The sequence below is a fragment of the Crocodylus siamensis genome, chromosome 5 (genome assembly GCF_052110815.1).
Source record: "Crocodylus siamensis isolate JL-2025a chromosome 5, ASM5211081v1, whole genome shotgun sequence".
Taxonomy (NCBI): Eukaryota; Metazoa; Chordata; order Crocodylia; family Crocodylidae; genus Crocodylus; species Crocodylus siamensis.
Window position 1 is genome coordinate 167719502 of NC_143399.1, and position 14293 is coordinate 167733794.

At 50.6% G+C, this 14293-nt stretch overlaps 1 protein-coding gene across 4 annotated transcripts in view; it reads left to right on the forward strand.

Annotated features, from left to right (window-relative positions):
- Positions 1-14293, forward strand: part of SGCE (sarcoglycan epsilon) — a 79061-nt gene that overhangs the window by 40833 nt on the left and 23935 nt on the right. For all 4 annotated transcript variants that reach the window (XM_090047009.1, XM_090047008.1, XM_090047010.1 and 1 more), the window contains 2 exons: positions 5297-5369; positions 9181-9379. In XM_090047009.1, coding sequence (XP_089903135.1) covers positions 5297-5369; positions 9181-9379 — 272 coding nt within the window. The remainder of the gene's footprint in view (positions 1-5296; positions 5370-9180; positions 9380-14293) is intronic.

Genomic DNA, 14293 nt, shown 5'->3' on the forward strand with positions numbered 1-14293 from the left:
TGGGTGATGGCGTTCACTTTCCGGAAGTCAACGCACAGCCTTAAGCTGCCATCCGGCTTCGTCACCGCCACCAACGGGCTCCGCCAGGGGCTGCGGGAAGGCGTGATGATGCCTTGGGCCAGCATGCCATTAAGCTCCTCTCTAATCGGTTGGTGCCGGAAAAAAGGAATGCGTCGCCACTTTTCCCTGGCAATCTGGCCTGGTGGTGTCAGGATCTTATGCTCCACGCCTCTAGCCTTCCCCGGGGTCTCTGAAAACACATCCCCAAAGTCTACGACTAGCTGTTGTAACTCTTTCTGTTGGTATGGGGACAGGGACGTCCCTTCCCCAAGTGGGCCCCCTTCCCGGGTCTTCGGCCCAGTCTCCCCCTCTTGACACTCCCCATCTACCGGCTCTCGGTCCATTTCTAGAAGGAGCCCGTGCGGCTCCTGCCCCTCCTTCAATAGGTTGATGTGCAAGACCTGGGACGCCCTCGGATGGCCCTCCCTTCGGACTTCATAATTGACCGGGCCGGTTCGTCTTATGACCCGTGCCGGCCCCTGCCACCGCATCTCGAACTTACTATGAGAGCTGGGCAGCATCACCAACACCTTCTGTCCGGGCTGTAACTCTCTCTCCTGGGTTCCCTGGTCGTATCGGCCCTTTTGTTGTCTCTGGGCCTGTTTGAGGTTGTCCTGGGCTGCTCTCTGGGCCTTGTGGAGTCTGTCCTGCAGTTCCTGTGCGTATTCCGCCACCTGGCGACCCCCTCGTGCGCCGCTTTCCCAGCTCTCCCTTAGGATGTCCAACAAACTTCGGGGTTGGTGCCCAAAGACCAAGCTGAAAGGGGAGTAGCCCGTGGAGGCCTGCGGGGCATCCCGTACTGCAAACAGCAAGGGTGGTACCAACAAATCCCACCTGGCTGGATCTTCCTGTGTGCAGCGCCGGAGCATCCCTTTCAGTGTCGCGTTGAAACGCTCGACCAACCCATTCGTTTGGGGATGATAAATTGACGTTTTTAGGTGGGTGACGTGGAGCACCTTGCACATGGCTGTCATTACAGCCGACATAAAGTTCTTTCCCTGGTCAGTCACGATTTCTTGCGGGATCCCGAAGTGGGCAACCCACTTCATAAGCTCCTCGGCCACCTTGGAGCCCGTCACCATCCGTAAGGGAATCGCCTCCGGAAACCGGGTGGCGTAATCAATAAGCACCAGTAAGAACCGGTGGCCGGCGGTGCTTCGTGGTAAAGGCCCCACCACATCAAGCGCCACCCTGGTGAATGGCTCCCGTATAACGGGCATCACCTGAAGGGGAGCGTGCGGGGGTTTGTGGGGGTTCACTAACTGGCAGTGACGACATTCTTTACAAAACCTCTCCACGTCCTCATATAGGTGAGGCCAGAAGCACCAGTGTATCAGCCTGGCCTCTGTTTTCCTTTTTCCCAAATGGCCTCCCATTGGGTTCCCATGGGCTAGTTGTAATAAGGGTGTGCGGTAGCGGCAGGGAATTAAAAGTTGACTTCCCTCCCGCCCTGTCTGTGGGTCGGGCTTAATCCGATATAGCAGACCCTGTCTTAACTCGACCCGGGGGCCCTGTCCCCGATCCGCCGTGGGGCTTACCGGTTGCCGCTCCCGTTGGAGTGCCTCTTCATGGAAGGGTCTCAGCTCCGCGTCCTCCTCCTGCGCCTCCCGGAACTGGTAACTGTTCGCCAGGCCGTCCAGCTCGCCCGGCCAAGGCGGTTCGGGTTCTTCCCCGGCTAGGCCTTGTGGGGGTTCCTTCCGAGGCTGGAGAGCGGCCAGCACCTCGTATATCTCCGGCCAGTCCCTCCCCACGATCATGGGGTGCCAAATATCCTCCTTCAACCCCACGGGCAGGCATCTCGAAACTCCCTGCAGCCGGACCTCTAGGATCCGCCGCTCGAAGTGCGTCCTCTGATTGTGCAGGCAGACTAGGTGGATCCCTGCGCACCGCGGGGCGCGCCTCCATTCTACCAGCGATGGTCTAACTAGGGTCTGTGCGCATCCGGTGTCAATTACGGCCATGAGTGGTCGCTGTCCCACCCAGGCCTTTACTCGCGGCAGGGGCCTGGGGAAGGCGTCTTCCCTGCCGCCGACCCCACAGTCCATAGGTTCCTCCCGAGTGTATTCCCCTGCTCTGCTGCTACCTCTGGGGAGCGGGGCCCCCTTACCGGGGGGGGTACTCGGCTTCGGTCGGGCAGGACCGGGCAAGGTGTCCCCTGCCGCCGCAGCGGAAGCAACTAACACCCGGGTTCCCTGGGGTCTTCTCCGCCTTACTTCCCCTGCCCTTTCGGGGGGAGCCTTCCGCCCTCGGTTTTCCCTGACCTGGGCGCCGCCCTACCTGGGCTGCTGTATATTGCTCCGCCAGCTGGAGAGCCTGTAGGGAAGTTGTGGGGCCGTGACACCTCACCCACTGTTGGGTGTCGTCCTCCAGGTCCGTCAGGAACTGCTCTAGCAGAACCTGATCGCATATTTCTTCTTTTGTGGTCTCCGTCGGCCTCAGCCACTTCATCATTTCATCTCTAAGGCTGTGCCACAACATCTTGGGGCTTTTCTCGCCCTTGGTCTTGTTTCCTTGGAACGCCTGTCGGTGCTTTTCCGGGGTGATATCAAGGCGTTGTAGAATCTCGGCCTTCACCCGCTCGTAGTCGCTGGCCTCAGCGCGGGTCAGGGCTCGGTAGGCTGCCTGGGCCGGGCCGGTTAACAGGACTCCCAGCCTACTGGCCCATTTCGTCCGGTCTATGCCTACGGCGAGGGCCGCTCTCTCAAAGGTTTCTATGAAGGCCTCCATGTCGTCTTCCCGATTCATGCGGGGCATGTTCATTTCCCCGCTATACGGGCCAGCCCTTGTCTGCTGCTGTTGGAGCAAATGCTCCTGCACACTCGCTTGCCTTAAGGCAGTCTGCTGGTGCTGCTGTAGCAGCTGGGCCATCAGATGCAGCGTCTGCTGCGTCACATCCGCGCTCGTTGGGAGCTCCATGGTGCTGTAGTGCTCTCCGAGCTAGGCCGGGCTCGGTTCCCAGCCAATGCACCAGTTGTAAGGGGATGGGGTGCGTCACTTACCGTGGGACCCCGATCCCCGGATGTCCCCTGGAGAGGAGGGGGTACGCGTTGGACCGTCCCGCTTCGCCACTCTCGCCTGCCACGACTAGATGGAAATATGGGGGTTCACCCTTGCCGGGAAGCTGGCGGTCCACGTGGGGTACAGTACCTCCAAGGTCCAGGGGTCCTGAGGGCTCCTCCTCCCCTACACCCTCGCCCGGTCCTCCGGGGTGGGGAGCCTCCGTTAGGGCTCCCTTGTCTTCGTCCTAGCTCCGCAGTGGGGGGGTACCCCACACTGCTGGGCCCTCACCAGGAGTCCTATCAGCACCTAGTCTCCCTGGTGCTGATCGCTCCACTAGTCCTGAGGCGTCTCTACCTCGGGGGCCTCACTCTCTCGACCCGGGGGAACTACAACTCTGCCCCCCCCGCCCGCGGGTCTTCCCCGCGGCCAAGCGGCCCGCAGCCGCCGGAGGAGGGTCCCTCCGACCCAGCCTCCCTTCCCGGCTTCCTCCGGTGCAATGGCCACCGGTCCCTTTTGTACCTTCGTCCCTTCGGGGCCTGCTGAGCCCCCTGGCTCCGCCGCCTCCGGCCTTGCAGGCTGGTGCTGCGCCGCTCCTGGCTTCGCGGCGGCCGGCCTCACTGCCGCCGGTCCTTGCCGCACCCGGCCCAGCTGCCTCTGGACCTCCGGCTCCCGGCTTCGCCGCCGCCGGCTCCCCGGCTCCTGGCCTTGCCGCTGCCGGCTCCCGCCGCGTGGCACGCGGCGCGGCTGTACCTGTCTCCGCCACTCCAGGCTCCGCAGCTCCCGGTCTCGCCGCTCCCGGCTCCGCAGCTCCCGGCCTCGCAGCTCCCGGCTCCGCGGCTCCAGTCCTCGCAGCTCCCGGCTCCGCCGCTCCCGGGGCAGGCTCCCGCCGGAGCCTCCGTCCTCCTCTGCTCGGGGTAGGCGGTTCTTTTTTATCTCCCCGCGCCGGTCCCGCGTCAGCGTGGTTCCAGTTCCGGGAAACCTTAAGTTCCCGGCCGGGCTTCCGGGTCCGGACCCGGAAGCCGGGGCGGAACTCCGGGATTCCCCGCTTGGGCCGGGCCCCTCAGGGTCCTGGCCCCCTCACACATAGAATGAAGCATGTGCAGAAATCTGCAGGATTAGAATAATGGATTTTTTAAAGAAACTATTTAAAATATTGCCCTGTCTTGGAAAGCATGTCATTTAGGGCCCCAGTAGATATTGATTTAGTTGTGTGATTGTGATCTGACAAATTCTACCCTGGATCCAAAAATTGTGTCCTGTCATGCCAGAAGTGCATGGAAGGACGCATGATTTTGGGTTTCAGGATAAAATTTGTCAGATCTCAGTTGCATGACTGCTAGCATGTGGGAAGCTGCCAGCAAGTGGCACCCATCTCAGGGTGCATGCAGCAGCAGGAACCACCCCCCCCAACGAGCTGCAGTTCCGTCCTGTGCCGTGCCGTGCCCTGCCCCAGCTGGGCAGCACCTACCCCAGCCCCACTCCCTCCCTCACCACAGGGACCCTTGATCTGCCCTACCACACCCCTTCCCTCCTCGTCCACCACAACAGACTCACCAGCTGGATGGAGCTATATCCTAAATCGGATCGGTATAAGCCCCCAAAATCTCTATCAGTGCACCCCTACTCATTTGGATGTAAATACGTTACATTCTTAGATATTGCACAGATGAGCAGAGTTTAGATAACTAGGTAGATGAGTGAAAAAGTTTCAATAAGTTTCAGTACTCTATCAAAACCCATAGTCTTATTCGGGTAATCCAAATAGATTATTTTTCTTGTAGTCAAAATAAACTCGTTCCAGTGATTATGTAAGGGAACATATTTAAAACAAGGAAAGATCATAGAATCACAGAAAATTAGGGTTGGAAGGGACCTCGAGAGGTCATCTAGTTTAACTACCTCCTCAAAGCAGGACCATTCCCAACTAGATCATCCCAGCCAAGGTTTTGTCTAACCAGGTCTTAAAAACCTCCAATGGGGATTCCACAATGTCTCTGCTTAACTTTCTCCAGTGTTTTACTATTCTTACTGAGAAAATTCTTCTTAATATCTAACCTAAAATTTCCTTGCTGAAACTTGAGACTGTTGCTCCTTGTTCTGTCTTCTGCCACCACTGAGAACAGTCTAGCTCCATCCTCTTTTGATGTTCTACCTTGAATTCATAATTTGGTTTTTATATTTATACCAGTTCTTATATTTATACCATAGTTCTTCTATTATTTCTCTTTCATTTTAGATTACTGCTTACAATAGGCGCACCTTTGAGACTGCAAGACATAATTTAATCATTAACATAATGTCAGCAGAAGGTATGTACTGAAAATTGCTTATACTGCTTTAGGCTATTAGAATATATGCTAATTCTTTTCCCTTTTTCTTTCTCCTATTTATTTATTGTTAAACTATCTCTTGCCAGGGTATCTTACCACTTGTTCATAAAAATAGTTATAAAAGAAGTACATTTTTTCCTTTTGATTAAATTAACACCAAATTGTACAGGCAGTCCTCAATGACTTTGAGTTCCAACAAATGTCACTTACAATGTTTATAATTGACACCCTGTTTTGATGTTCCAACATGGGTTTTGACTTTATGACAGTCGATACAGGTGCGTTGAGCTGGTAAGTCCATTGTGGTGGAAGGGGAGGGGGGAGGCAAGAGGTTTGGACCAAGGCCTCTGCGGTGAGGGAGGGACTGGGTCTGGGTCAAGTGTTGCCCAGCCAGGACTGGGCAGGTGCTGGACTGAGCTGCAGCTCATCAGGGGTGGGGGAGTGGCTCTTGCTGCTGTGCACTGCTCGTCTGGCAGCTCCCGCTGCTGCATGCTGCTTGTCCGGAGGCAGCGCAATGGCTCCGTCCTGTGCCTGCCCTGCTGGGGTGATCAGTGGGAGGGCATAGGCCCTGCTGTCAGTGCTGCCACTATCAGCCTGGAGTGCAGCCCGGTGCAGCCCTGGCCCTGCTCCTTCTTATCCAGGCCCCCCCCCCCACCCGCCATGCCCTCCTGGACAAGTGGCAGGAGCAGTGGTGGGAACTGCTGGATGAGCCACCAGACAAGCAGTGCACAGTGGCAGGAGCTATCACCCCTTCCCTCCCCACTCCTCCCCGACAAGCTGCAGCTCAGTCCTGCACCTGCCTGGTCCTGGGTGGGCAGCTCTTGCCCCAGTCCCTCCCTCACTGTGGGGAACTTGATCTGCCCCCCCGCCACCCCTTCCCTTGCCCCTTACTTTCTACCACAATGGACTCACCAGCTCAATGCAGCCGTATCAACAGCTGTAAAGGAACCAATCCCCCATTTATAACACCGTTCCTAGGGAAAAATTGGTTCCAACTTACGACGTTTTGACTTAAGATGCAGTTTTCAAGAACCAGTTGTGTCATAAGTCTGAGGACTGCCTGTATTTGTTTTCAGGATCTAGACTACATAGAACTGGTTTAGCCCTCCTGCAAATTATTTGTTTTGCACATCGATGGTAATGGTAGGTATATAGTAATGATATTTGAGAAGCACCTCTAGCCTTTAAAGTTAAAGAACAGAACAGTCAAAGATGGGGATGTTAGCATTATTTTGCGTATTTGGGGTAAATTCAGGATTAATCTTTAAAGTATAGATTGATAAGTGTTTTCTTAAGTCCGTGACATTGGGTCACATTCACCAATATCATAATAAGGTGTTCTGCTCCACTGAAGTAAACTGAATTGCCCAGTGTTGTCCTCACAGTAATGATATTACGATTTTGAAATGGTATCAAGGACAATCAATACACTGTTTTTAGCATCTTTAGGAAATATGAATTTAATTATATTAAAAGCAAATGCTTAGACAAGTTGTAACCTTCAAAATACAGGTTGCTTTGCAAAGCAGGCAGTTATACTTTTTATTTGTCTTTCTGTGTTTGAGACCAGTTTTCATGGAATAAGATTCTCCAAATAAATAAAATATGCTAAATTTTAATCCTATTCATGCTGGTGTAAATCTTGAATATCTCTGAAGTCAATGGACTTTCAAGAAACCCACACTAGTGCAGATAAGTACCTGGTTGGATGGGCCACATTTAGCAGGGATTACTGGTGGTGCAGACTGCTGAGAGAGGAGTGTAAGTGATAAAGGAAGAATTTGCATTGATTTGGTATTCACTGGATATATAAAATAAACACACCCAAAAGACTTTGTGCATAGGAAAAAGCAGCTAGTATAATGTTTGAAGATAAAGTGGGGGCATTTTCTTACAGCCTTCTGCTGGTTGCTTTTCCGTTTCACATGGTCTTAAACTGCCTGCAACTAAAAATTCTTCTTACAACTGCATGTTCTGATAGCAGCTTTTCCACATTATTTTATATGAATGCATTGGGTATATCTTGCTAAAGTCTTTTTCATTACCCTTACCAGTTAGTTAAAAGCTAGTGCAAGCATACCCTACTTGTGTTTCAATCACATTTTAATTGCTATGTAAGCATACCCCAAAATGTAGGGATGCAGGAGACTGGATACTCTTTGTCAGTTTTGTTGAGATTAGAGGCACACCAATACATCGGTCCCATATTGTATAGGCACTGATATAAGGAAAATTGACATTATCAGCAATCAGCTTTTTTTGGCTGATGTGGCTGATAATGTCGCCAATAAATGCCGCATGCATGCGCATAGCCACAACATAGGCCAGAAGCACAGCCTGGCAGTGTGGAGAGCAGCGTCTGGCTGGTAAGTCTGTTGGGAGAAGGGACAGACTGAAGCCCCTGCGCTGAGGGAAGGAGTGGGGCTAGGGTAGAGGCAGTGGCAGTGGCAGTGGCAGGTGCTGCACAGCCAGGGTGGGACGCAGGATGGAGCTACCAGCAGCTTGGGGAGTACAGGGACGGGATGGTGGCTCCTGCCACTACATGCAGCCCGGGAGGCCATGGGGGCATTTGACTCCGGATCTTGTGCCCCTGCCCCACTCCCTTCCTTACCACGGGGACTCCATATGCCCCTTCCCTTCCCCCCTCAGATTTATCAGACGCTGCTTTCCAAGCTGCCAGGCCACATATTGGCATTCAGAGCGGTATCAAGCCAATATGGCTCATTAAAAATTGGTGTCTGTATTGGCCCCAAAAATCTCAATTGGTGCACCCCTAGATGAAATGTAAAAATTAGATATTTTACATTACAGGGTTGGGTAACTGACTAGTCAAATAAAATTTGATCAATTGATTGGTCAAAAATTGTAAAAAATTGCCAATAGATCCAAATACTGCACAGAAAAAGCACAGATTGTTCATTAAAAAGGTGTAAAAAAATTAATAGTTCTGTCAAGAAAATGACAAAAAAATGTATTTTTGGTAACATTACTATAATCTTTGACCAGTCAAAATAAATATATGCAGTCAATTGGCAATGTTAGACTGGGCAATTGACTAGCTTGCCAACTGTATTGCATTAAACATATAAATATGTCATAGTTCATATCTGAAATCAGTAAGGGTCAACTTCAGAGCAATACTAATGATTTGTCTTAAAATCTAGAAGACTACCCTGGCTGTAGATTGTGACATTTTATGAATTTTGGATATGCACAGTAAAGCAAATGATTTTTCAGACAGAAGACAGATAAAGTGAAACTTAAAATGTTGCCTGCCACTACCTTCAGTTCCAACCTGGAGTTGAGACTTACTGAGTTTACATCATCCTATAAGTGATTCAGGTTTAAGGTACAGAGTACTGCAGGTTGGAGCATAGTGTAAGCCATATTTTTTTCTTTTCAGTCAGGGTAAATATAATTTTCTCCATGTAATAAAGATCCATGTTAGCCTTCAGTTGGCAGATCCTTACCTAATGAAAATTGCCATTTTTCCATTGAAGTCAGCAATGCAAACTGTCAAAGGCACCATTGCCAAGACAATCTTGAGTGCTTCTGCTTTAAACAATAGCTGGTGATATTAAAAAAAAAAACCCAAAAAACCGGGGGGTGGGGGTGGTAGGAAATTGAGAATGAAATAAGAATACCCAAGTCAGATTTGGGGTATATTAAGTAAGGTATTTTGAACAGGCGTCTCCTCAATAAGGCCGTGCTGTATAATTATTCAAATATTATTTTTAGTTCTTTTGTAAGAGAACCTTCAATGAACACCTAACTTTTCCTTCACAACTAGATTTTCCTTTACCTTATCAAGCGGAATTCTTCATAAAGAACATGAATGTAGAAGAAATGTTAGCAAGTGAGGTACTTGGAGATTTTCTTGGAGCAGTGAAAAACGTATGGCAACCAGAGCGTTTGAATGCCATAAACATCACCTCAGCTCTAGACAGAGGAGGCAGAGTTCCACTTCCTATCAATGATATGAAGGAGGGGTAAGCATACACATATAAATATATTAGGTATATACATCTTTTAGCATGCAAACTGAATGTAATTGGAATGTTTAATATTATTGTTAGGCATTTGAGAGACTTTAAACTACTTTTAAAAACTCAATTTGTGTAAGATATTAAAAGTTAACTAGAGCACAGAGGCTTCAGTCAAGCCAGGCCACTGTATGAAACAAACATGGAACTCTATCCAATAAAGAACTTATATTTGTAATTCCCAGTTACAGCACCAAGCATTGCTGTATGAGGTCATGTCTTGCCCTACACCTTCAACCTCCTGAACTGTAGCCACCTCAGTGTGCACATACTTGCTCTCACTGTTTCTCAGCAGAGCTTATTGGCACGCATTCAGTGCCACACTAAAGCAGCTGGCTGCACTGTCTCTGGTTCAGGAAGTAGTGCATATGGAGTAGGAAAGCGTGGTCTCAGTTTGATGCTGCATGGTGCATATTTGAGCAGTGTAGACACTTATAGCAAGACTTGAGTGAATATTACGTACCAAAGTCCAAAACTACAAACATAAAAAATTCTTGCTCAGCTGCCATATCACCTTGGGATGCATCTAAACTCATTAGATGTGTCCTTTGCTTGACTTAAAATATTCCTAGTAACCTTAAGTTCTGCTTTTGTTCCTACCCAGAAGTAAGCAGGTAAGTGCTTACCTTCTGCCTAAGCCCTTTTGGGATCCAGGAACTAAACCCTCCTGCTTAGGTCCCCCGAGGCATCTGCTCCAGTAGATCTGATCTCAGATCATACCTAACACACTCTTACAGGACCATCATAGAATGCACTTACAGTCACCTTCTTTTAAGGCACTGTGGTGTTGATACTGCCCACCTTTCATATACCCCATTTAAATCAATTCTCTGACAAGGTCTTTCCCTAATTTAATATCAGGGGAAAAGCTCCTAGTCTTAGAATCACATACAAGGTACGGATGTAAAAGGTAATGTGACAAGAGCACCTTCCAGGCCCAGTACTAGTATGGGTCTGCCCTTGTCTCTGGACAAGCCTCCCACCTTGTTCACCTACCATGCCTTGTAGATAAATGATTGTGATGTTAAATAGGTGGGAAGCGGCCCTTCGTGCACCCAAATGACCGTGGGTGATAGGTCCGTGCTCCAGCCATCTCCACACATGCCCCATGCCTCGCTGATGTCTCGCACTGTTTTACATCTCCAGTTCAAAGCCGGGTCCAGCTGGACACAGTTGTTTGTCTCCCATGCTGCCTTCTCAGGCCACACACACACACACACCACCCCCCTCTCGCATATTCTCATATACTCTACCGGCTCTCACCTGGTCTCTTGCATACCACCTATCCAGGATACATTCACACCACTCTACTTACCAAGATCCTCAAGCTTTACTCTCCACCACATGGTCAACACTGGCACAATCTTTTGGGCCTCTCCTATGACCCTCACCTGAACAGGACTGAGCGATTGCTCAGCTATGGATCTACTTCACCCCTGGCCCCTCACTGGACCACTGGGGCCTGGGGTCTTCCACCTCCTTGGGACTCGGCTGCTCTTCCCTGAGCTTAAGTGGCCCCACAACTCCACCCTGCCACTTTCGGGGACTGGGGTCTTATACCCCCTTGGGCTCAGGTACTTCTCTTTGAGTGTGCCTGGCCCACCTCCAGGGTCCAACACCCCATGGGACTCAGGTGCTTCTCCTAAGCTAACTCCCTCATATCTGGTGGGGGCAGCCTTGACCTGCCTTGCACCAGGTAGGTTCTCAGTCCTGGCATTTGGGTGACCCTGCCCTGCCACAGGCAGGCCCATCAGGCCTCCCTATCCTGGCAGGGTGCAGTTTTAGGTCATGCCCAGGACCAGTGAGGCCTCCTTCCCCATAGCCTTACCCTTACCTCCAAGATGTTCCTGGAATGGGAGCTCCACTGTAATGTTACTCACCCAGCAGGTGAACACAAACTGCTCTGCTCTTACAATAGAGCTCTCCAAAAATGGCCGCTCTCATCAGCCACCTAGCAGCTCCCTGCTTCAGCCCTTAAATTGACAGACACCCAAAGGGGTGTTCTGTCACGGGTAATTATATTTATATTGATTTAGCTCCCAGCTCACTGCTGTCCACTCAAGGCAGCAGCGTAGATGCAGGCTGCAGCATTGTGCGACTGCTGCATCAGGGAAGTAATTAGCATCTGCCTGGGTGGAGCAGAACCAGGCAGAGTTGTGTGGCAGAATGGCAGATTAATTGAGTCTGCTCCGCATGTGAGCTGATGCAAACTGCGCTGTGCTGTGTGCAATTGTATAAGCAGTGAAATGTGCATCAGCACGCAGAAAATGGCGGCAGTACGCTTTTGAACTAAAGCACCTCTGTTGCGTTTTAGTTCAGAAGTGTGCTGCTGCCATTTTTTCAGTGCATTTAGTCACTTACACAACTGTATGTGCTGCAGTGCCAACTGCTTTTCAAAGTGCCTGCTGCTGCAGCATGCTGCTGCAGCACATGCATGTGTACAAATGCCCTCTGTGATTAGTGTCACCTATTAGGTAGCTGTAGGCCAGGAGTGTCAAACATATGGCCTGTGGGGTGAATTCAGCTTGCAGAGCCATTGTGTCTGGCCCACTGAGCTGCTGGAGGGCTTCTGGAAGTTGGGATGGGGCTAGGTACTGGTACCTCCTGGAGCATTTGAGACCCTTGTCACCAGTGGACATCATCATTGGCCACAGTGGGGCATGTGAGGGCACCTTGCAGCCACCATATCCTCACTGCTGCCACTTGGCTTCCATATCACTGACCCCCAAATCCCTGCCACTACCCCCAGACCTGCTGCTCCCACATATCTGGGAGGAGCCCCAAGATTCAGATGCAGCCCAGGGTAAGCTTGGCAACCCTGCTCTAGGTATTTCCCTGCTCAGAGTGTGGGTTTTTCGGATTGCTAGTCTGAGATGCCTATCTATCCCCATAAGTAGTACAGTGTCTTGATTTCCTAACTCAAAGTTCTGGATTTCATTCTGTGGGTCAGGTGCATTAAAACTTGGTGTTAAAGTGTCTAATTTTTAACTGTTCAAGTCCTTCATTGGATCTAACCCATAGTTCTGCTCAAGGATCTTACACTAAGATACACGTAGAGACAAGCTGCAACAGACTAAGCTAAGAGAATTGGATTTGGTCCCCTGTATCCTTCTCAGTTATCTAGCCACTGAGCTATTCGATTCAAGGGATTCACCAACTGTGTTTTGTTACAGAACCTGACCCAATGGGAGTATTCTGAGCATGTCTGTCACCTCAGGCTCTGCATTTGGTATAGGTGGAGAAACACCTAGTTTGTGGATCCCTCTGGGACTTTGAAATCAGTTTTGCACATGCCCAGAATCAGACTTTTAGGAACATAGAGCATGTTACTGGTAAAAAAAAAATATATATATATATATATAGGTGCTTAGGAAGCTGCTGATTAGGGTGGAGGCTGAGGATCTAAATTCTTGACTTGAGTACCTACTGTGGCATATAGCTGGAATAGGGGCATCTGAATCCTTTTGTGGATATAGCCCCAGGAGGTTTGTTTGTTTTTTTTAAAACAGATCTTAAGAGATGAATTAACTTTCATATCCTGAATTAGGTACACAAAAGGATAGTGGTGGTCCATCCATATTGTGGTTAAGCTACCAGTGGCAGGGCATGGTAGGGTCATATGCCTCCGTATCAGGGCAAGGCGGGGCAGATAGCGGAGTGGAGACTAACAGGGGCTCCTCTGGTAGCTCTGATTTTAGAGCATTTTGAAATTGGAACTAGTGTCTTTATCCATAAATTTTCAGAGCAAAACAAGGAGTTTTCTTATATTGCTTTCTCATTTGTAATTTTAACATAATTCCCTAAGATACTTTAACAGTGCTTTATGGCATCCTTTACCTAAGGTGCCTAATCTTTGGCCATGTCTGTGTGGTAAATGTATCGTGTTCAGAATTAGATTTCTCAAGGGTTGCTTTGGGCAGGCTACCTCCTAAATGAGAAGCAAAGTAGCTCTGCCCACATTGAAGTATATCTAGATTAGTTAGCACTGGGGCAGGCTAATTGGCCTGTCACTCAAGAGTACTAGCTAGAACTTCCCCAGTGTCATGAGGATGCGGCTACACTGCCTGATGGGATACCAGGTTGAGAATGCTGCTGTTAGATAGAGTAAGCTTAGCATGTAGCCATGGCCTTTTAACCTCACCAGTTTCTTTAGGAAATTTGACTACAGGCAGTCCTCGACTTGCAACGTTGAGTGACAAACGGCATTTACGACATTTGTAAATTGACACCCTGTTTCAAGGTTCCCTCGCCAGTTTTGCCTTTATGACGGTTGACACAGCTGCCTTCAGCTGGTAAGTCTGTTGTGGTGGGGGGAGGGCAGGGGCATGTGGGCACAAATCAGTGCCTCCCCACAGCAGAGGGGCCAGGGCTGGGGCAGCTTGCGTTGCTGTGCACTGCCAGTTGGGGAGCTGCTTGTGTGGTGGCTCACCCGGTGGTTCTCACTGCTGCTCCCACTGCCATCGTGGAGGGCATGGGGCAGAGGCGTGTGCCCCAGGATCTGTGCAGGGGAGCAGAGTCAGGGCTGCGCCAGGTGGCAGGTGCTGGGAGCAGGGGCTATGCCCCCCTGCCGCTTGCCCAGCCAGTGCAGAGCTGGTGTGAGACTAAGCTGCTGCTTATGTGCCTATGGACAAGCCTACAGAGCTGGTCTGACCTCCCCATGCCTCCTGACTGAGCAGAAGCTTTGCCCTTGCTGGGCGAGTGGTGGTATGTGCCACCCGAAAACTTGCTGCAGCCCCTGTTAGCCTCCACTCCGCCACCTGCCCTGCCTTGCCCTGATCCGGAGGCGTATGTTCCTGCCATGCCCTGCCACTGATTGCCCAGCTGGGGCAAAGCCCTTGCTCATCTGGGAGGCGTGAGGAG